Raw genomic sequence first — 22,234 nt, 5'->3', positions numbered from 1 at the left:
GCGGGCCCGCAGGTGTTCCGGTGCGCGGCGGCGCGGGGCAGCGAGCTCTGCCAGACGGCGCTGAGCCTGCACGGCCGCTTCCGCCTGCTGGGCAACCCGCGCCGCAACGACCTGTCGCTGCGCGTCGAGCGCCTCACCCTGGCCGACGACAGCCGATACTTCTGCCGCGTCGAGTTCGCCGGCGACGTCCACGACCGCTACGAGAGCCGCCACGGCATCCGGCTCCGCGTGACTGGTGAGCGCCGGGCCCTTCTTCCCCGCCCGCTCCCCGCCGCGTCCCGAGGGCGCGCTGCGCCCGCCGCGGGCATGGAAAGGGGAGCAACTCACAGACCCGCCCTCTAGGGAGGGCTATGGCTACCAGCCACCTGGGAACTTGTTAAAATGCAAACTGCTTGCTCTGAGAAGGAAACGGGCACCGTAATGAAGCGCGTAGAGAGCGAATGTCCGCAGGAGCTCGCAGTCTAGGGGAGAGAAGCAGGAGTTGAACAGTAATCCTGAATATGGCAAAGGCTGCAATGGGATGTGTGCTCTGTGCACTGAAAGGCACCCGCAGCCCCCTGGGTGCAAGGTGCCCAGGGAACCTACAAGTGCCCCTTGCTAGACCCTGGCATAAAGAAATGGGATCCAGGGTCCCCGGTCCCTGGAACAACCCTGGTTCTCAAGCCTGGCTGCGCACGGAATTAGCTGGGGAGCTTTTAAATATCCTAGCCCTACCCCGCGGCTGTGGGGATCCAGTTCCGGTTCCAGCCTGGCTCTGCCAAGAACTTCCCATGTGCCCCTGGGCTGGCCGGGCTGCCTCTCCGAATGCATTGCAGTTTCTTTCCAGGGCCCTCGGCACTCTGCCACAGACAGGTTGTCTGGGAGTGGGAAGTGCCCTTGAAATCATATCAGCAGACAGTCCGCAGCCCTGAGATACGGCAACAGTAACGACCGTTTGCCAATGGGCCACGCCCTAATCCAAGTACCCAATTTGTATTAACTTGCCAAATCTTCTCAACGGCCCGATAAGGTAAGTGATCCCCATTTTGCGCATGAAGAAACTGAGGCACGGAGCTTCGGAATAACTTGCCCAAGGCACGTCTCTATTGGGACCCAGGCACCGTGGCGCTAGAGCGCCTACTCCCTCTTTTCCGCGCCTCCCGCCCCCAAATCTCTTGGTGACTAAAAGGGACCGGGAGGGGTCTCCCTGGCCCTTGCCTTTCCCTTTGCCAGCTTTGCTCTGACCAGGATTCGCTTTCTCCCTCGACCCCTCGGCCGCCGCCCGCAGCCGCCCCGCGGATCGTCAACCTCTCGGTGCTGCCCGGCCCTGCGCACGCCTTCCGCGCGCTCTGCACGGCCGAGGGGGAGCCGCCGCCCGTCCTAGACTGGTCCGGCCCGGCCCTGGACAACGGCTCGGCCGCCGTGCAGGGCCCGGGTCACGGCCACCAGGTGACCGCCGAGCTGCCCGCGCTGGCCCACGACGGCCGCTACACGTGTACGGCCTCCAACAGCCTGGGCCGCGCGGAGGCCAGCGTCTACTTGTTCCGATTCCACGGCGCCTCCGGGGCCTCGGCGTTCGCCCTCCCGCTCGGCGCGCTCGGCCTCAAGGCGCTGCTGCTGCTCGGCGTTCTGGCCGCCCGCGCCGCCGCCCGCCGCCGCCTAGGTGGGTGCACCCCGGGGTCTGGGTGGATGCGAGGGGTAGGGCGGGCGTTCTCCTCCGTAAGGCCGTCTGGCTGCCCACCTGGCATAACCCAGCCCAAACATACTTTCTGCACCCGTGCGCCATCTCGCTTTCCTCTCCCTGCATAAAGCCCAGGACGTGGGAACTAGCAGGACCTTGTTTTACATTAAGGAAGCAGAGAGGTTAAGGGCACAGAGATAGAGACCCAAAAGGTAAAGCGCCGCCCTTTTGGCAGCACCCCATAAATGACTCCACACGTAAGGCTTTCCCAAATAGCACCATTCCGTTGTGTTACAGTAAGCATCTTGAGGACATACTGTGTGCTGTGTAGGAGTAAGAGGTGCCCAGTGTGCAGGGAGCAGGGCTGCCCTGGAGCCCAGGTACCCCAGAAGCACACAGAGTGGCAGGCCTCACTCTGGTGGGACATAGAGGGACCACGAGGGAAGATGAGAGCTAACTCAGAAACTCAGACAAGGCGCTGGTGTTCCCAGCAGAGGAAACAGCAAGCGCAGCGGTGAAGTGTGAGCTAGCAGGGTGTCTTTGCGAGCTGCTCCTCGGAGCTCCTGCTCTCGCTGAGCTGGCTGGGAAATCCGCTTGTGCCCCAGAGAGGGGCTTCCTGGAGCCTCCCAGGCCACCTGGGTCAGCAACACCAGCCTCAGCCTCTCCTGGGATGGAATCCAAAGACTGTCACAGTTGCCCTGGCTGCTGCCTCCCTTCCTGTCGCTCTGCCATCGTCTGTCTTTCTGGTTCTTCAAACCCAACAAGCATTCTGTGCTGCAGGGTCTGGTCCTCAGAAAGGCGGGTCTTTCAGCTGAGGCGCTCCTCACTCCACACTCCTTCTCATTAACTCCTGGATGTCTGCCAGGCCACGTTACACCCTGCTAGCTCGTGTTTGTTACACGTCCCCTCAGACCACTTTCCACACTGGGGTAGGGTGGACAGCCAGGGCCTGTAGCCTGAGGTGACCATGGAGCTTCATGCCTCCCCCCACAACTCTCTCTCTCTCTCTCTGTCCCTCTCACAGAGCACCCAGTCGCTCAGGACAGCCCACCACGGTGAGTACCCTACCCTCACTCACCCAGCGCTAGTCCCCATTGGCCAAGGCATGCAGGCTTCTCAAGGCCGGTGCCATAAGGATAAGGAACAGGGTTGGGGCTGGGCCTTGACCAGGGTTTGGTCCCCACCCCCTGCTGTGGCCTTCCAAAACCCCCCTCTTCAGTCTCCCAAGTCCATCTTGCCCTGACCAGGCCACGCTGACCTGCTTTTCTCCCCACTCCCAGCATTTACAGTCTGGCCTCACCCTGGCGTCTCTCCCAGATCTCCCTGGTTTCCTGGTGCTGCGGGGCCATTTTCCTGTTTTATGTCCACACTTAGATGTGATTCCTCAATGCTGTGTCCCCTCTTGTGCTCCTCAGCGTTCTAGAACAGGCAGACTCACACAAAAGCCACCTGGGGGCAGTGATTCTCCCCCAAAGCTGAAAACTTCGCAAATAAAATGCCAGTAGAGCTCCAGAGGGTTTAAGCTAGGAAGCGCTGACCCTGGCACCCAGGCTCCCCTTCCTCCCAGTGTCTGCTCATGTGGAAGTCTATGTTGAAGAAGAAAGAATCCAATTCACTGACCCTGGGCAGTGTGCCTGGGATGCTGGGGAGCGGGGAGGCGGAACAGTCTTTCAGGGCCCATTGGACAAGCCCAGGCACTCCTGTAACTCCATCCCTGCCTGTGCCCTGAGGGCTGGAAAAGCCATAATGCCAGCCCGGTCCCCTCTCTCCAGCTGCCTGCTCGACTATCCCCCACATTCGTGAAAACCTGTGCAATGTCCCTTTTCTTTGCTGATTTACTAGCACACCAAGGCACCTAAGTCAGAAAGATGAGTGTTCAAATATTTATTGAGTACCTGCTATGTACCAGACGCTGTTTTGGATGCTCACACTCCAGCAAACTTCCCTGACCTCAGAAAACTCACATAACGTTGGAGACATGATCATCTTAGATTCTAAAATACGAGCTGTGAGGGAAATGGACAGGGCAGCGCAGCAGAGCCCCAGCAGAGGGAGGCATTCACAAAGCAGGCCAAACGGGCAAGGGACACCTGGGAAGGAGCCAATGGGAAGTCACTGAGCAGTGGGGAGCAGATGGGTGGCCCCATCTGTACAAGAGTGAGGGCCAGGAGACTTTTGGGGTGGCTACTGACCAAGGCTGAGGCCGGCTTGACACCAGGAAGGAGCAGGGGAGGTGGGACAGGGCCAGGTGGGCAGCATGAGCAAGGGAGGCAGCCATGGTGCCCAGGTTTGGAGCTGTAACCCCAGGAAACAAGATGAAGATGAGAGTCAGAAGGGGGGTCATGGTGAGGATCGTGGGAGCACTCACAGGTAGGTCTGAGGTGCCCATCAGGACATCCCTGGGGAGAAGTCAAAGTCAGGAGAGCAGCTGGGGCTCAGGAGGCCAAGCCTGGGAGAGCGGTCTGGAGGGCACGTGACACAAGATGGTTGTTGAAGCCACCAGCGAGATCCCTTAAAGGTAGCGCCTCTGTGGTCTGGGCTGCTGTCCCCCATGGTGTCCTCCTCCTCGCTCTGCACCTGCTGCCCCTGCCCTGTCTCCATCCTTCACTTAGTCCCCAAGCCCTCCCTGCTGGATCTAGGCCCCAGGCCCCTTTCGTCTCCCCTTCCTGCCTGTCACCAGGGCATGGTTTGGGCAAGTGGCAATGACCCCACTTTGGTATTGGGTGGTCAACTGACTCTCTCCTGTCCACAGGCCCCAAGCTCAGGAGTCCAACTATGAGAATTTGAGCCAGATGAGTCCTCGGGACCCACCAGCAGCCACACGTTTACCGTGAGGAGCTCTTTGGCCACTGGCATCCTCCTGTACAGCATGAGGAGCGAAGGCCAACACCAGGCTTGGCTGGGACAGCCCTTCCTGGCTCCCAGCCACCTTGGCAGCCCCTTGCCGGGCGACTCCCGCAAAGGGTGTCCAGACCTCATTCACCAGAGGCTCTGTGGTCTCCTACATGGATGTCTGTCCCAGGCCCCATGTATGTCAGTGAGACCAGAGTTTTGAAAGAATGTGTATGTATGTGCACATGTGTGTGCACATGTGTGCATGTGTGCATGAACTCCAGCATGAAATTTACAGAATGCCATCATGAAACGGGCAAGACACTGGTCAGAGGGCCTCCCAGGCCCTGACTTTCTGTGTCAACCAGGGCACTTTTGTTACCTCTCTGAGGCTGTCCACTCTTAAACACAGACAGTAATCTTCCCTCCTGGCTGCTAGGATGATCAAGATCTGAAGAAATAATGGATGTGAAGGGACGTTGGGAAGTACAGAGCCATGTACAGATGTGGGGGGGGGAGGTCATGGGGTCCTCCTTGCAGGCACCCTTGGGACAGGCAGAAACTTCTTGGACAAGTGGGGACCCCGCACCAGCCTGGCCGAGAGTGAGAATTCCAGAGAGCAAGCCTCAGAGGCTGGGGGTATGCAAACCTGCGGCCCCAGAAGCATCAACTCAGGGGTGAGGAGAAGCCCCGTACCCCTGCCCCCGGGGTTCCCTCTGTGACTGCCCACACACTGCGCCCACCTCTTACCCCAGCAGCTGCTCTGCACTGCCTTGAGCTGGGACCCCTGCGAAAATGAAATGAAACCCCCATCATCTCACAGCATCTGGGATCCACTGTCCTCAAAGACCAAAAGCTGAGAGGCCAGAAGGACTGTCTGGGCTGCAGGTTCATGCAGATAAAGCATCTGCGGCTGTGACCTCTCCCTGTGACCTGCATCTGCCCTGGACACACGCGCGTGTGACATCTAAAGGCACCAGTGATATCACAGCATTTGCCTGCGGCCTTGCAGACTGACTGCAGGGTGCTGCCTTCCGTGTTCACACCTCAATGTGAGCCTTGCATTTTAGCTCCTGCAGTCCTTGGGCCCAGGGGACAGGGAAGGAGGTGTGCTTGAGCCCAGGGCAAGCTGGTGAGAGGGAAGGGCCACCAGGCCAGGGACTGAAGAAGCATTGGGGACAGTCTTTCCAAAACTTTCCCCAAAGCTAGGGCGGTAACATAGAGTAAGGAAGGGTCCTTGCTGGTGCTTTTCTGGGGAGGCAGCCTGAGGTGTGAGGGAGCTCCACAAGTTAATAAGCAGGGCAGTGGGTGACAAGGTTCCCTTGCTCAGCGGAGCCTTCGCCAGGGCAAGTGGGTGACAGCAGCTCATGGTTAACTCGGGACCCCTCTGTCTGAACTGTCAGAAGGTCAGAGGAGTTGGAATTTGTATCTCCTTGTAGGAAGATACTTTGGGCACCTCCATGGAAGGAGCCCGGGACATGGAGCGGTGTGTCTTGAAACGTCTGTATGGTCTTTGAGGCCCATTTCACAGCCAAGAAAGAGCTACAGTAGCAATTATTTCTTATGTATCTACTTTGTGCTAGGAATTGGGCCAGGTGTCTGGGCATACAGAAATGAATGAGGTTGTGTATCAGTCAGTCTGGGCTAGGCTGTGCTGTGTAAACAAACAAACCCAAAATCACAGTGGCTGAAAACAGCTAGGGTTTATTCTCACCAGAGTCATATGTCTGTCACAGACTGGCATTGGAGCTTTGCTCGCGGTACTTACGGAGGGACACAGGCTCCTAAAGATCCTCCATCTCCTGTTGTGGATCATTGGGTTGGAGATAAAAAGAGAGCTCTTGGGGGCCTCCCGCTTGAGATCAGAACTCATTGGCCAGAACTAGCCATGCGCTGCACTCACCCTCAAGGGGCTGGGCAGTGCAAGCCTACACTGTGCCAGGAAGGAGGCAAGCCAGAAGCATCGGCGACAGCCACGACAGCTCCACAGTAAGACTTCTCAGGTTAGTGAGCGGCAGACCAGTTAGCGGGCAATCCCATGAGGGCAACATAATGCGGAAGGTGCTATGGGAGGACACAGAAAGGAAGAGTGATCCAGTCGTGGGAAGGCTTCCTGGAGGAGGGGACATGGAAATGGTGCGTGCCAGTCATGTAAATGGGGGAGAATGGAATTTGGAAGGTAAGAACAAAGGTGATTCTAAGCAGAAAGGGCAGTCTGGGCAAAGGCCAGGTGGTCAGACACAGCATGCTGCTGAAGTCGCCCAAAGTTGCTGGAGCATGAGGGGTGGAGACCAGGTGGCCAGAACTAGGGTGGCAGCGAGGCTCCCACACAGCAGCAGGTACCAGCAGGGCTGAGAAGCAGAAGGGAGCAAAGCCCCCAAGGACCAAGCATGGCGCTGACTCCCCGTACTGCTCAGCATGCTGCATTCACCCGTCCGACTGCTGCACCTGCTCTAGACCCGCCATGCTCTGCGGCTGCAGTTTCTACCTCTAGACCCTGGACCTGTGCTTCTGCAGTGGTTTCTGAAGGTCACCTGTGTCAGGAGCACCTGGGGAGCTCCCTCAGATCCCCATTCCGAGTGCTACCTGGGCCTCCCAAAAGTGAGCTCGAGGGTGGGTGCTGGGATTTTAAAGATGCTCAGGTGATTTTGCCCCTGTCTTATGATCATTTTCAATCATGCACGTGCGCGCACGCACACACACACACACACAAATGAAAAAGGAAGTTGTACCCACCACCTACATCCAACAGTTACTCCCATTTTGCCTTATTTGCTCATGTGCACACGTGTGTGTGTGTGTGTACGTGTGTGGACCATTCAGGAGTAACAGCAGACACCACGTACTTCGCCTCTAAATACCTCAGCTGCATCGCCAGACAACAAGAGTATTCTCCTCCGTGACTTCAATGCCATTTTCACATTTGAGAAAATATTAACAGTAATTGAATAATATCATCGTCTAGCCCATATTCGTTATTTCCCCAGTTCTCAAAATGTCTTTTTTAGCCTGTCGTCTCTAGTCAGCGGCTGGCTGACTCCAGGCAATTCTTAAACAAGCAAAAGTTTGAGGCTCCCTCCGGGCGGGCGGGACTTCCCAGGGTGTGCGCTTACCACGAAGTGCTCCTTCCTGTGGTATGTGCAGGTTGAAGTGGAGCCCCCCGGAAACCGCAGAAATGGCATTTCTAAAAGGAATGCGCAACTGGTGGTGTGGTTTCACACCCCACGGTGGCCCACGGGCAGCGCCAAGGAGCAGAGGGTCCCTCCAGCACGCCTTCTACTGATCTGCTCACTGAGGACAGACAGCCTTCTCCTTAGTGTCCAGATAAAGCAGCTGCTCTGGGGGCAGAGGGGAGGGTGGTGAGGTGGCTGTACTTGGCCATCACTAGACCCCGAGAGCTTAGAGCTTTCACTGGGAGGTCTGCATGGAACAGAGCTGGTGTCCTCTCCAACCCATCTCAGAGCACTCAGGCTTTGTCGGTGCCAAGCAAGGACCAGAGCTATAGGCAACATGCTCAGTCGGGCACATTGCTGTGGAGAGAAGGGACCCAGGAGACTTAGTGTTTTCAAGACAGAACTCTGCAGTGGCCCAGGGTGCACAGCTAGAGCCTTCCCTTCCTGCTCCGAGAACGTGAGCCCGTTTGTCCCCAGAAAGGCCACTGGCAGCCCAGAGACTGCCTACCACTGCCAGCCCCCCACTTACTGCCCCTGGAGATGGGCAGTGGGAGGAGGAGGTGTCCGCCCAGATGTGCGAAGAGCCCAACACACTTCCCCTGCCCTCAAGGAGCTAATGACTTTTTACACTGAGATGTATCTACAGGAGAAGACAGTGTCCATGAGATAATCTACACTGAAGGTAGGCCCTGTCTGAGGATGGAAATGACACACAGGGGGCTGAGTTTACAGCCCCTCTGCCAGCCTGGATGGGAGTGCTGGGGGCCCCCACTGGTCACAGGGCCTTCAGGCCAGTGGGACCTTAGAGACCAAGAGTCGGGGGTCCTGGGCTTTGTCCCGCCTCCAGCCCTGGCCACTTAGGTCAATGCCACCAGCCCTCTCTCCCCCATTAACAGCCCCTCAACATTTCTTCCACCTCTGTGGCCTCAGGGAGTTCTTGCTATGAACCCAGGGAACAGGAAAGTCTGCAATTATCCCCATTTAAAATAGGGAAAGGCTTAGGAGGAAAGCAGCCTGGCCAGCTGTGCACATATTTTAGTGCAAAACAGCTCTGGTCCCAGCGCCTTCCACACCCATCCCCCAGGCTCTCTCTCACACGTCTCTCTTCCTCTCCTGCGCCCCTTCCTCTGTGTCATGTTTTACACACTAAAGGGAGAAACGTATGATCCTGCCAACATAAAGATACAGAAATACTTGGAACTCTGGGTTTCCCAGGGTTTGACCCCCAGACCTTTGTGTTCCACAGTCATCCCCGAGGCCTTTGACAAGTGACCTCAAAGGGTCCTCGGAGCTGAAGATAGTCCAGGCACTTGCCTCTACGTCACCAGCAAAGGAGGAGGGGGGGAGGACGGATGAAGAGGGGAGGTATGGGGCGGGAAAGGGAAGGTAGACCGAGGGCCTTAAGGAAGGTGATTAAGGACCAGGCACGGGGCGCTTGGGTGGCTCAGCCGGTCAAACATCTGACTCTTGATTTTGGCTCAGGTCATCATCTCATGGGCGGTGAGATCAAGCCCCCTTCGGGTTCTGCACTGACACCATGGAGCCTGCCTGACACTCTCTCTCCCTCTCTCTCTGCCTCTTAGCTACTCATGCCCTCTCTACCTCAAGCTACTCAAGCCCTCTCTACCTCAAGCTACTCATGCCCTCTCTACCTCTACCTCTACCTCTACCTCTACCAAACAGGACAAGGCAGGGAGCAGGGCAGCCCAGGAAGACTGAAGGTCCACAGTAAATCAGGTGCAAGCCACAAATTTAGGCTATATTAAAATGCAGTGTCCAGGAGAGAGGCCATGTTGGTCACTCTGACAGACAGACTAGGAATGTGGGGCTGCTTCCTAAAATGGGAAGACCGAGAGAGAAGAGGGCTGTCTTCAGAAGAGCAGTTTTCGGAGACCAAGACCTTCTCTAATTTCTCGGTTGTCCCATGGTGACAGACACCACTCCCCACTGCATTTATGTGGGGGTGTCCCAGCAAGAAAGCCCACTGGTCTAGAGACAGGAAACCAAATGCCTACACTCGGACGTAGCACAACTTGCCTCCAATCCACTTCCCAATCCCTAAATCCTGGGGTTCCATCTGGAAAAGGAATCCAAACCCAGACAAATAGGAGGGGGCCCTGTCCCACGGAAATTCCAAATTGCAATTAGTCCCAAATCAAATGTGCAGATCTTCCCACCATACTTGAGCCCATTCAAGATGTGTCTTACAAATGCCAAAGCAAACGGAAGAGCGAGCTCCCCGGTATTCACCGCTCAGGTTGTACTACCCTCCCCCGCCAGCTCGGCCTCCAAGGTGCCCCACCCCCCCACCCAGGAAGTCAGGTGGTAGAGCCTTCAAGCAGCTTCCTGTCCCTCCTCCTCGTAAGGTCACAACCACACTAGAACCTCGGGACTCTCCTGAACTCTCCGGGATCACCAGGTGGCCTCCTGTTCTTAAACCCCCAAGAATTAAATTCTCTTTGAGTTTAACTTTGTGTGTGGTGTGGTGACATGTCACAAAATACAGATTCTATCCCTTACAAGCTTTCTAATTTCAAACTTCTCTTAGTGTGATTTCTGGATGAAAAGACCTGCCTACCAACCTGCCAAGAACGAGCCATGTCCACCACATGTAAATTAAATTTTAATTCGGGTTTATTTGCAGAGTTAAATCCATTCGCGTTTCTCCATTTCTCATTATATAAAAACTCAATCTTTGTACAAGCGTGAAAAATGCGGAACAATGGACAAGGGAATATTGCACATTTAATGATCAGATAAGATGTGGTTGTTCAAGGCCACACCAGACATGTGGGAAGGAAAGAGCTCAACACACTCAGGAAGTACTTGTTGCCACGTAAGTGATGTTAAGCCACTGAAAGAAAAATAAATTCTAACCTTCAGTGCTCAGCGAGAGATATTACATCTGTACGTTAAAAAATAAAAGTTTTAATACACAACATTCATTGCTTAGCAATTTCATTATCCCAAAACAGGGTCAGTAGTTCAGTATTATTTTTTTCAAGTTATTGTCATCAGAAATGAGGAGTCTTATCCAGACTGGAAGAGGGGTCACCCGTAGCTTCTGCAGGACACTTGGTGGCTCTAGAGTGTGTGGGGCTCACCACGGACCAGAACAAGGTCTGTGAGAGTGCCTGGCTTGTGAGCCAAGACCTCGATCCAGCTCAACCCAGATTCAAACGGAAGATCAGTATGAGGATACTCTTCAAAAAAAAAAAAAAAGTTAACTGAGCAGAAAAAAATTCAGCTACTACTTCAAAATAAGCTATGATGTTGGTCCAAACTGAAGAGCAGACAGTTTTAAAAGATACGTGCAGAGCGCCTGCTAGCTTATCATGCAGACGGGCGGGGAGACTGGTCTCTGGCAGCAACTAACGTCAGGTGTGGAGTTTGAATCCGCCACTAACTGAATGTGTGAACCACAGGGCACAGCCGCTGAGAGCTGATGCCGTCCACGAGTCCTGGGGGGTGAACTTCACAGCTTGGCCCACACTGGTGTGACAAAGCCCAGGGCAGAGATCAGGCCAAGGGCACAAAACAGAAGGAAGCATACTGTCTTGGTGACTGCCACCTCAAGTCTGTGCCCCTGGGTCCTGGCCCTGCTATCCATGGACACAGCCCTTCTGGAGTCACATGGGCTAACTTGGACACTTTCCCCAAAGAGCAGCCCTGTCAGACGTCATGGGCAAGAGGACCAACTAAAGGCACTGAGCATTTAGGGTGAAGACTGAGAGGTGGACCGGTGGGGTCGGTGGGGGGGGGGGGGGGGACGAGATCTGGAAATGTCGGGAGATTGGTCGGAGGAGTAGCAGAGGAGCCACGCCTGGCCGGCTACAGCCGAACTGTGACCACTGTCATCAGGCCAGTTCTGGCACAACATAAAGCCGGTGGCCACCTGGCCTCATCCACAAGCAGCAGGACTACTGGCCAAAGGACAGGGCAGAGAAGAGGCAGCGGGGAGACTGGAAGGGCAGGGCTGGGGGTCCTTGCTGAGTGAGAAGTGGGACCAGATTTTAAAAGTCATGATTCTACAGCTTTTGCTTCCTGCTCCAGAGGAATCATTAACCTCCGTATTAAAAACCCAATAGTAAACTGTGCATCACCTTCATTCAAAAAGAAGAAAGGGCATGAACTGAACACTCAACCTTGTGCCCCATGGACACGCTGATTTTAGTAACTGAGAAGGAGGGACTGGTACTAAGTTAGAGTGAAGTGAAGCCACTCTGGGGTTTTCATTTTCTGGAAGGCTTGCCCCGCCTCAGAATGAAGGACTCGGGCAACCCCAGGGGGAAGAGGAGACCGAGTCCCAAACTGATCACAATGATCTCTGCGGGCCTAGGAGCCCTGGGATCCTGCCGGGTGGGCCCTCGCTCCTCCATCAGGCTGAGCAGACACATCTATCAGCACAACCTCCCCTCCTCGGGCTGTGCCTTCCAGCTTTCTGCCCTGCTCACCTGCCCCAGTCAGGTGCAGGAGCCAGGAGATGGGGAGGTCGAGTGTGCCTCTCGTACTCGCGCTGTGTGTGCTGTGGGGAGATGAGTGCAGACGCAGGGGAGGGGCCTGTCACCGACCTGGAAGTTGCCAGACGTCCCTGTCTGAGGGAGGTGCGGCCAACGGGCAAAGGCGGGGAAGGTCGGTGCTAGCTCGCCTCCAACGCTGCTCGGCGCTGGGCGGCCTTGGTCTGGCTTGATCCTGGCAGCCACGTGGGCCCCAGGTAAAGGTCTCGGAACCCAGCCCCGCACTCTCCGGAGGCCGACTCTCTTTGGCAGCAATGGCTCATTATTCCGGAAAGCCAATGGGCAGGCTGCTCTATTCTGCCCCAGAAGGCTACAGCAAGGTTCCCGCCTTCTGAACCATCTCAGCATCTTAAAAGCCTAGAGACACTGGAAGGACACTCGGCGGCAAGTGAGGCTTCTGCTGTTAAGCACGAAGGAGTTAGAGAGAGGAAGCATTTCACCGACCAGCTCTGATCATCAAGTTCCAGGGTCAAAACAGAAGACATCGGGCATAAGATTCTACATCAACTTTAACTGAAACAGCCCTAACATTCATATTCTTGCCAGCTACAACCAAAGACTGATTTTATTTTTTGTAATTTTTACAGACCAAATACATTATAAATATTACAAACCTTTGAAAATTGAAAGATGAATCATAATTTTCCTTAAAATGTACGGACTGTCACTCAAAACTTTCACATTCTAGGATATCAGTAATTATAGCCTCCCCACAGAAAACAGCACACAAAACACTTCCTGTCATGAAATCTTTGTTGCCAAATCAGCCACTGAACTGCCTGCAGCTTCTAACATTTTCTTACATAGCACGGGGAGGCTGACTGCTTTTGCAAATGGAGAGAAGCAAAACCAAGGAGAGCTCTGGTACGTGCCTCTGAGAGGGACGCTTGGCAGCCCACAACACTGGAGGCTGGACAGGGATCATCTCAATCTACGCGGCAGATGGGTTCTGTGCAGCTAAAGACATTCGAAACGAAGAACAGGCTCCGGCGCACTTCCAAACGTTGCGGGGAGCACCCTCAGAGGAGATCTGAAGAGACGTCATCACTCCGTTAACCTTCACCCTGATCCCCCCTGCTAAGGGCTCTCAGTTCGGACACTGTCAGGTAAATATCCTTGGGTTATAAGTAACCCATGAACAGAAGACATATTCTGTGAGCTGAACCCACAAAATCAATTTCCAGTCAAGAAGGCAGAAGTCAAACTGCTCATGCCGGGGGCAGAGATGACAAGAGCAAGAAGCACGGGACAAGGCAGCAGACAGGCTCCGGTAGTGAGTGAATGGGTAACAACAACAGAAGGCACATGGCGACAGGAAAAGTCAAGTTTCCATGGACCAGGGTCTAAATTCATTTGAGCTTAAATGTGAAATGAAGAAACAAGCAGAATACAGAGCACCAAGTTCTCAGACTCTCTCTCTAGACAGCAAAGCCTTCAGGTTTCAAACCTGGTGCCTACCAAGAGGTGCAAACTGTAAAGTGTACAGGGGCTGACGAAGCGCTGTGAAGGCAGGAAGGGGCGGGCGTAGGCCGCACTCCCACCACAGGATCAGAACAAACACGTCTGCACACAGTCTGCTCATCACACACCGCCTGTGCACCCCCTCAGTTTACACGGACGCCTCCTTCCTCAAGAGGACCACAGCTGGATGGGAATGGACTTGTCACCACCTCTGCCGTCCACCACAATCAAGGACCAAGTGGCCACACTTTAGACATTGCCTCATGTTAATTCAGGGTTCTTTATCTCCATTTTGAGGGAAATAATACTTTGAAGCTGGTGTATTTCCCCACATTTGAGAAATGGAGAAATTGTCAAAGCCTGTTTTACTTTGGAAGAATACAAATGAGGTTCAAAAGTGAGGGCTCTACATGATTCCCAAAGCAGTTAGATCTGACACAGCAGTCTTGGGATTTACATAAAACAGGGAAGACAAAAATGGAGACATACAACAGAGCCCTGTGGGGGGCAGGGGGGGGTCCTGTGAGGTGACTGGGATCCAGCAGCTGAATGGCTCTGTGCTCAAGTGGGACTCAGTTTCTCCAGTGGGGTGAACATAAACTACAAAGGTCCTGGGAAGTTTCAAGAACTAAGAAAACCCACACACACACATACACACACACACATGCAGAATTATCTAGTGCCTGGACTTAACTCACTGGCCACACAGCTCTGCGGTGACACTGAGCAAAGTTACTTGTGCAACAACAAAGTTAAATGTAAACATAAACGGCAATGGGGGGTTTTTGAGAGACTCGATGTTACTATCGTATGTTGTCCAAATAATGCACTTCTGGGTAGAGACAGTTAACAAGAAGAGCCAGGAAGCTTTTCCCATCTTGGAGGCAATGGCCAGGATGCTTTATAAATTGTGCAGCTTGTGAAATCTGATCCTGGTATTCAACATACTGCTTACTTGATGTCAAGGATTCAAGAGCATTCAGAGCCTAAAAGACACGAAGACAAGAGGGTTAACCACAGCGATGTACAATATGTGACTCCCACAGGTGCAGCACACCAGCTGTCACCTAGTACAGCTGTCAACCTCTGGGAAGCCTAGGGAGCCGGAAGCAGAAGTCTCAAAGGCAGGCACTGATTAACCACAGCAGAAGGAAGCCAGCAACCCAAGCTCCTCTGCATCAGCAGCCTCCACATCCAGCCTCCCCTCCTCCTGGCTGCACTGTTTCTCCGGCCTGCCCCACAGAGAGCCACTGCGGCAGCCAGGCCGGCCCCCTGCCTTGTCCTCCTTGCCACCAGTGCTGGCACAGAGCCCTCCCCACCGATCGCCGGCTCCCTCTCCTCTGGAACCCAAACGGGAAGTTCCAGGCTCCAGCTGCTGTGAGAGGCCTGACTTGCTGTTGGGTTTGTTCTTAGATTACAAAATCACACCATATTAAACTGTCTCATTATATGCAATTCAAAAGAAACCAGTGCCTAAGTGCTGCTGAGGGTTAAGACCATTCTATCAGTCGGCAAGCAGAGAGCACAGATCAAGTTCCTCGGCTTTGCCCGCCAGAAACAATGGAGGTGCTCCCGTGCCTCTTTTCGGGAATAAAAAAAACATCCTTCAACTCCACAACTTTAACATTTCTCTCCTTCACAGCAGGAGAAGAGAAGACGACCGTATTTGGAGAAAACAACATCAGAGCAATGCTTCTTGGTGTGGGGAGAGCTTTGTTTTCTAGCTATACAAGCTTACCCACTCCTAGGTTCTGAACGTGACCATCAAAGACCCCACACCTCCCCGTCTCAGATACGGGGAGAAGATGCAAAGGGTGGACGTGCTCGGGTCAGTAAACAAGGAGGGGCAAACGAGGGAGAAGGTGTTGAGGACGGTAAATAATGTGGCAGCTTAGAAATAAGAGGCCAGGGGGTTGAAGACCCAAGTCTCAGAGCCAAAAATGAACAACTGAGAGGCTATGGCTCGCAACGTAACTGCTGGGTGGAGGGAGTTCGATCTAAGAACAGGCATGATGGGGGGTGGGAGGCGGGGGAGTCATCACTTTAAGGAAACCTAGGGGGAGGGGCAAGGCCCAGAAGACCAGGCAGCCACCGGAGAGCCTCAGACTTCTCGAATATATGTGAAGGGTGTTGTGCCAACTTCACAACCGGCCCTCGGGAGAATCCCCTACCCACGTGTGGCAGTTCGCGCACGACTCGTACTGGACAGCAGGACGCACATGGCAGTCGTCAGGTCAGCCGGTGACAAGTATCAGGTACCATATAAACCAAGGAGCCGGTGAAGAACCCGCTGCTTGGATCGCTGGAAGCTTGCTCTTAATAACCCGGAGATGGCCCTGCACGCGGCTGGCGTGGACATCACAAGGCCACAAAGGACAGAGAGCAGGGGGTGCAAGTGCTCACCAGGCACAGAGAGAACGACAGGGCGCAGACAGGGTGAGGCCCAGTCTCTGAGCCCCGCCCCTCCCGTCCCCGAGCCCCGCTCCTCCTGCCCCCACGGCCTCAGCACACAACCCGGAAGATAGCAACCCCTACACAGGGTTCTTGGGAGGATTAATGGGCTAAAACGTTAACTCATTAATATCAAGGGAGTTTAAACTGACAGCAGCGCCGGACACGCGGTGACCAGTGAGGAATGCTGGCCGCTGCTTTACAGGACCCCTGTGTACGCGGCAGCCTGTTTACAGGTGAAAATACATATGGGAACGGGCCACTGCCACGTGGCCTTCCATGTTTTTAGAACAAACTATAATTTCTCACAGCTGCCATTGTGTCCACCGTTTTTGGTTATTTCGACATCAGCCAATGAGGGTTCAGCCCCCAGACTCACAAAACCAGGGCCACTTCGTTGGTCCCACGTTAAAGCTCAACTAACCTAATGAGTCTCTGCTGTGGCCCTATCTTCTGTGCCCCGCCTCCAGCATACGGCTATGGTCCCATTCATCACAACCAGATTCTAGCCTGGACGGGCTTGCTGGCCCATGGCCTTGCTCCTTCTACAAGGGCGCATCTAGTGCTCCAGGCCTGCACCTACAAAAGCTGGTGTAAAGTCTGAGGTCGGCACGTGCGGCACGCACAGCACAGCACAGAGCCCGGCCAGCAAACAGGTCGTGTGTGAGGATGACAGCTGTCGCCCGGCCTCCTGGGAAGGCCCGCCCACAGACCCCAACCCCTAACATTATGTAAAGCTGTTTTTACTGACCTGCTGCGCTTTTGGAGTCAGATATAACTCAGAGCCAGGCTTCAAACGGATCTGATCCTGGGAAGGAACCTGAACTGAAAGGAAGGCGGCCATGCCTCGGGCGACCACTCGGAACCTTCAGCGTGAGGGAGAGGTCAAAATTAAGTGACGATTTAAGTAAATATTTTAAGACAAATACCACATTTTCTCTTTAAAAGCAAGATAAACACATTTCAGACCTAATGTTGTTCGCCTCTGCAGGAAAATCTTAAGTATGACCAAGAAGGAGCCTTAACCTTCCTTCCCATCATCACTGCCCAAATAATGTGAGCAACATTCGGACTCCAGAAGAAAAGTGTTACCATCACGTAGAGTAGCTGGAATCCCCAGACCCTGCTGGTGTGAGTGTAAAAACTGGGGCAGGAAAATAGGTCTGGGCAGTTACTCTAACTTAAGCACAGAGGAACCATATGACCCAGCAATTCCACTCCCGGGCATATACTCAAAAGAAATGAAAACAGGTGTTCTAACAATTTGTAAACACACTTCATAGCAGCCAAAAAGTGTAAGCAACCCAAATGTCTATCAACTGATGAATGGATAACAAAATGTGGGGGTGCCTGGGCGGCTCAGTCAGTTAAGCGTCCAACTTCGGCTCAGGTCATGATCTCGCAGTTGTGGGTTCAAGCCCCGCATCAGGCTCTGTGCTGACAGCCTGTCTTCGGATTCTGTGGCTCCCTCTCTCTCTGACCCTCCCCTGCTTGCGCTCTCTGTCTCTCAAAAATAAATAAAAAACATTTTTAAAAAATGTGGTACATCTATTTAGCCATAGAAAGGAGGTGCTGATACATGATTATACATGATTAAACATGGATTATTCTTGCAATTTCAGGTGAAATCACAGAAGCCAGACACAAGAGGCCACATACTATATGATTCTATTTATATGGGATGTCCAGAAAAGATATACTACAGTCAGAAGGTCAGTTAGTGGCCACCAGAGACTCAGGGGATCAGGGCATAGGGAGTTAACTGTATAATGAGTATAGGATTTCCTGTCGGGATGACAGAAACATTCTGGAACTAGACAGCAGTGACGGTTATAACAACACTGTCAATGTACTAAATGCCACTGCATTGTTTATATTAAAAGAGTTACCATAATAAATTTTACGTTATGTGTAGTGAATCAAAGTCACAGACTCCTGCTAAATTCTACCAGGAAGAAAGAGACATGATGTGACCTGGTCTGGACTGTGATTCCCAAAGTTGCAACCAGAGGATGGCCTGTTCTACACGAATGCTGAATTCACAATGGCAGAACTCTTTCAACCCTGGTAAGGGCTAGGAAAGCAAAGCATTATGCAAATAAGGGAGATAAAAGGAGAGGCCAGTGGCAAATTCTTTCTTGCCTTGGAATTTTAAGCAACAAAAACTTAGACTTGTTTCGCATTCCTTATCCCTCTTATCAGTTAACTTGAACTCATCCTGATTCACGGTTCTAGAAGACTGAGCCCCCCATGGGGGCCGCACTGCCCTGACAAAAAGTACAGGCAGTGAAGCAGCTAACTGGGGTATTTTAACCCAACTTTGCACACCATCACTGGCTCGAAGCCAGAAAGAAATTGGTAGTGTGATCCAGGTACAAAATCAAAAACAACAAGAGATATTACTAAGAAAACATTTTTTAAATGTGAAAACAATGTTGTTTAAAAAAATAAACATGTTTTTTAATATACAAAGATGTAATTGCGCTTATTTCCCCCCCATAATCTATGGGGGGACCTAGCCCTGAAGTCAAAAAGCCTAGTGAAGTATCCTGGTCCCCAAGCAGGGGCAGAGCAGTGGCAGGTGCTTCCTTACCGGTTAGACAGGGGCGACTTCCGGCCCAGCCCGATTGCCCCCAGAATGCCAGAGCTGAGCCTCTCCTCGGCCAGCAGGCTCTGTCTGCTCTGAAGCATGAGCAGAATTCGAATGACAGATTCTATCAGGACCGAGTCATTCTGCTCCGTCTGAATCAGGGACAGCTGTAGGACTTGGTGCCACCATAAAAACAGCTTGGCCTCTTCCTGCACGGAGCTGGGGGGAGGCCCAGGAGGAAAACAGAATTAGAGGTGGATTCTTTCCGCTCCCGTTTGACTTAAATTCCACATGTGAATTTTAAGTATAGGGGACACCTGGGACTTTCAAAGCACTGACTGACAGGCCAGCACGTTAACACCGTGAGAGGGACAGAGCAGCCACGGGGCCGACGTACCCGGGGTACACCTGCTCCAACCACCTGCTCAGGGTAAGCAGCACTTTCATTTCGTTCCTTAGTGTCTGTTCGCTGTTTAAACACTGAAGCAAGTAGACATAGAGAGTCAGATAGCTGCCGAGGGACAGGCACTCCTGCAGAAATTCTTCTATGGTGAGCTCCGGAACTTGAAGGGACACCAGAATGGGGCCCCATCCTAAATTCTGATTGGGGGAGCCTGAAAAAAGAACACGAAGAAATGATAGCAAGATGAAAACAAGAATTAAATTATTCACCTGTTGGAATGGGCCTTTTCACTTTAGGCTTCAGGTCAAGCCCACGCTGGCCCTGGAGGCAAGTGAAACAGGCCTCACGGCATAGCCTGGGAAGCCCTCACACGAAGTGCCCAACCACGGCTAGAGGGCAGGAGGTCAGAATCACCTTCCCACCATTTCATGACTGTTAAAATCATAGGTAGGTACTTCCTGTCCAAGGCACCTAACAGTTTTAACTTCATCTAATACCTTTTTTTAGTGTGTTAGGAACACTTATGCTTTTCTAACGGAAATTATTATTCTTCTATTTGACAAAAGTATTTCTACTTTTCAGGGCTTAGTTTGACTCATACCTCAACGGAAATCCTTGAAAATGTTTCACAAACTGAAAAAAAATTTTTGATTTTAGTAACCTGAATGATTTTGAAGCAGGAGTGTTATCCTAAAGGTTCTCAATCCTTTGAGGGAATGACAGGGATGGTGACATGCACGGCACCTTCGACGGGGGCACGTGGGGACATGCATTGTTCACGGGCTGTCAAGGACGGGCAGTGGCAGGTGACAAGCACGCCCGGGCATTCTTGCTCTCAGAGCCTTCCTCCTCTCCTGCTGTGTGCGCGGTAATGTGTCTCTGGGCACCACAGCTGGGAACGCTCATCCGAGCAATTCTTCTTAACCAGACCACGTTATTTCCAGAATCGAGTTTAGAGGGAGGTTAGGGAATAAGAAAAACTTTTAAAAGGTGGGGGGTAGGGTGGGCTTTGGCCTCTTTATAATACTGTAAAAGATGTGACAAGAAGCAATAAAAGACACCCACGAAAACTCATTTTAAAAAGTGACAAAAATAAAGAATATTAACATTGTGGGTCTTATTGTAAAGATTCTGGTTTATAGCATTTCGTTGGAAGATCATGGCTGGGCTGTGACTCTACATGACTTGTCTGCCGTAAAGAACCGATCTGACCTTCAAAACCACTGTAAAATGAATTAGAGGTTCCCTCCCCTGAAACAGGATCGTACTAACAGACATGGGCATGGGTTCTCACGCTAACTGCAGATCTTTGTGAACAATACAAAACACATTGTGAAACATCAGCTACGTTAACAGAGAAGTCGCTCACTGGGAGGGTCTGTAAAGGTACACCCTTCTGACAAAGCTTTACTCTCCTGGAAAAGATGGTCCCAGAGAGAGCACGCACCTTCGCTGAAGTAGGCAGTGATGCAGGCTTCCGTCGTCTCAGCCATGTGGCGGACAGAAGCCAGGCTCTGACAGGCCGCTGTTAAGAGAGGCAGGACCCCCAGCCCGTGCACTTTCTGCCCAATCCAGGAGCGGACACTGCCCCGGAGGAACTCTGCCGTTGGAATAGTTGCATTGTTCATCATCATCAGGACTTCCATAAAGAGGCTGCTGAGCGCCATGTGGCGGGTCTGGCTGTCCATGTCTGCAGAGGGGGAGCACAGACACACGCCGTGAGTGGCTGCCCGGATGTGATGTCAACGTGCCCAACCTCGGCCACACTGCGGGCACAGTCTACAGTTCTGGTCGCTGATCTTGAAGGACCAGAAGGAATACTCTGGACTGTGCTTAGCTTTTAAGGACAGGATGCAGCACATCAGCACTTTGTAAGGGCAAAGGAGGAAGCACTGAGAGGTCCCTGGTTACAGCAGGTGGCCGAGCAACACTTTAATAAATAGACACATCAAGTTGGTGAAAGACTAAGTTATTTATCAGAACATGCTTACTTAGACTTTCTCTTCCAAACTCTGCTCACGCGGAAAATACACAGATCTCAGTGCCACCTGGTAAACTGTCTAGAAACAGTACCTCCGCTCAGCACTGCCAAAGCTGTCGATGCTCTGGAGTGATTTACAAGGAACGGAGGTTATTCCTTAGAACCAAATATAAAAGTAAGGAAAATAAAAATCTTTTTAACAGAGCTCCTCACTTAAGCAGTTTTTATTTCTTTGTTCTTTTAAATGAGAAAAGTGGACGGACTGGCAATATAAATGGGTCTTTCCAAAAAACTGAGAGTTGGAAAGAGAACAGAGAACAAGTAAAAAATTCATTCTACAAGAGAACTGCAAATGAGCACGCTGAGGTGGACTCCTTCTTAACATCCCCAAATAGAAAATATTTAACCAGGAGTTCGTGGAAAAAAACAATCCAAAAGGCCATAGTTGTTGCCAACTCCTTCTAGCTCGCCAGGCGTTTGGTAAAAATTCTTAATGAACCAGAACTGGGGCTTTCTCATCACAAGGCTTCAGGATTCACGTCGATGAGAGTGGGGAGTCTTGGTCTTACTCACCATGCCTATCAAACCAAACCCACCTACTCGAAAGTGTTAAGTACACCCTAACTTAACATTACTATAAGACGTACTTCTTATTGGGGCGCCTGGGTGGCTCAGTCAGGTTGGGTGTCTGACTTTTGATTTCGGCTCAGGTCACAATCTCACAGTTCATGAGTTCAAGCCCTACGTTGGGCTTTGTGCGGATAGCGTGGAGCCTGCTCGGATTCTTTCTCCCTCTCTCTCTCCTCCTCCCTGCTCGCTCACTCTCTCAAAAATAAATAAATGTTTAAAAAAAAACTTTTTACTTATTATCATGCAAAAACTTTCAAACAGAAGTTTTAGAAAGACACTACATGTGAATACCTATTTTTTCATGTATTTCTATGGGTACAGATATTCTTTTTTTAAAAAGTTTATTTATTTTGAGAGTGAGTGAGCATGAGCAGGGGAGGGGAAGAGAGAGGGAGAGAGAGAATCCCTAGCTGTCAGAATTTGACATCGCGGAACCTGACACGGGGCTCTCATGAGCCATGAGATCATGACCTGAGGTGAAATCAAGAGTTGGACACTTAACTGACTGGGCCACCCAGGCGCCCCACAGATACTCT

At 52.3% G+C, this 22,234-nt stretch overlaps 2 protein-coding genes across 2 annotated transcripts in view; one reads left to right on the top strand and one right to left on the bottom strand.

Annotated features, from left to right (window-relative positions):
• On the top strand, positions 1-7,446 carry SIGLEC15 (sialic acid binding Ig like lectin 15; the record flags this gene model as incomplete). The annotated part of the gene is made up of 4 exons (XM_029921557.1): positions 1-235; positions 1,268-1,642; positions 2,685-2,715; positions 4,413-7,446. Coding segments are annotated over 4 exons (723 nt in total), but the record flags the coding sequence as incomplete, so codon positions are not given.
• A 2,831-nt stretch (positions 7,447-10,277) lies between these two features.
• The window catches only part of EPG5 (ectopic P-granules autophagy protein 5 homolog), a 106,286-nt gene continuing 94,329 nt past the window's right edge, over positions 10,278-22,234 (bottom strand). The window contains exons 40-44 of the mRNA XM_029922924.1: positions 20,535-20,777; positions 19,082-19,298; positions 18,688-18,903; positions 16,846-16,960; positions 10,278-14,629 (exon numbers count right to left, since the gene is read on the bottom strand). Coding sequence (XP_029778784.1) covers positions 14,447-14,629; positions 16,846-16,960; positions 18,688-18,903; positions 19,082-19,298; positions 20,535-20,777 — 974 coding nt within the window. The 3' untranslated portion in view covers positions 10,278-14,446. The remainder of the gene's footprint in view (positions 14,630-16,845; positions 16,961-18,687; positions 18,904-19,081; positions 19,299-20,534; positions 20,778-22,234) is intronic.

The sequence above is a fragment of the Suricata suricatta genome, chromosome 14 (assembly GCF_006229205.1).
Source record: "Suricata suricatta isolate VVHF042 chromosome 14, meerkat_22Aug2017_6uvM2_HiC, whole genome shotgun sequence".
Taxonomy (NCBI): Eukaryota; Metazoa; Chordata; class Mammalia; order Carnivora; family Herpestidae; genus Suricata; species Suricata suricatta.
The sequence above is the reverse complement of the archived record's forward strand: the minus strand, read 5'-3'. Positions and strand labels throughout refer to the sequence as shown.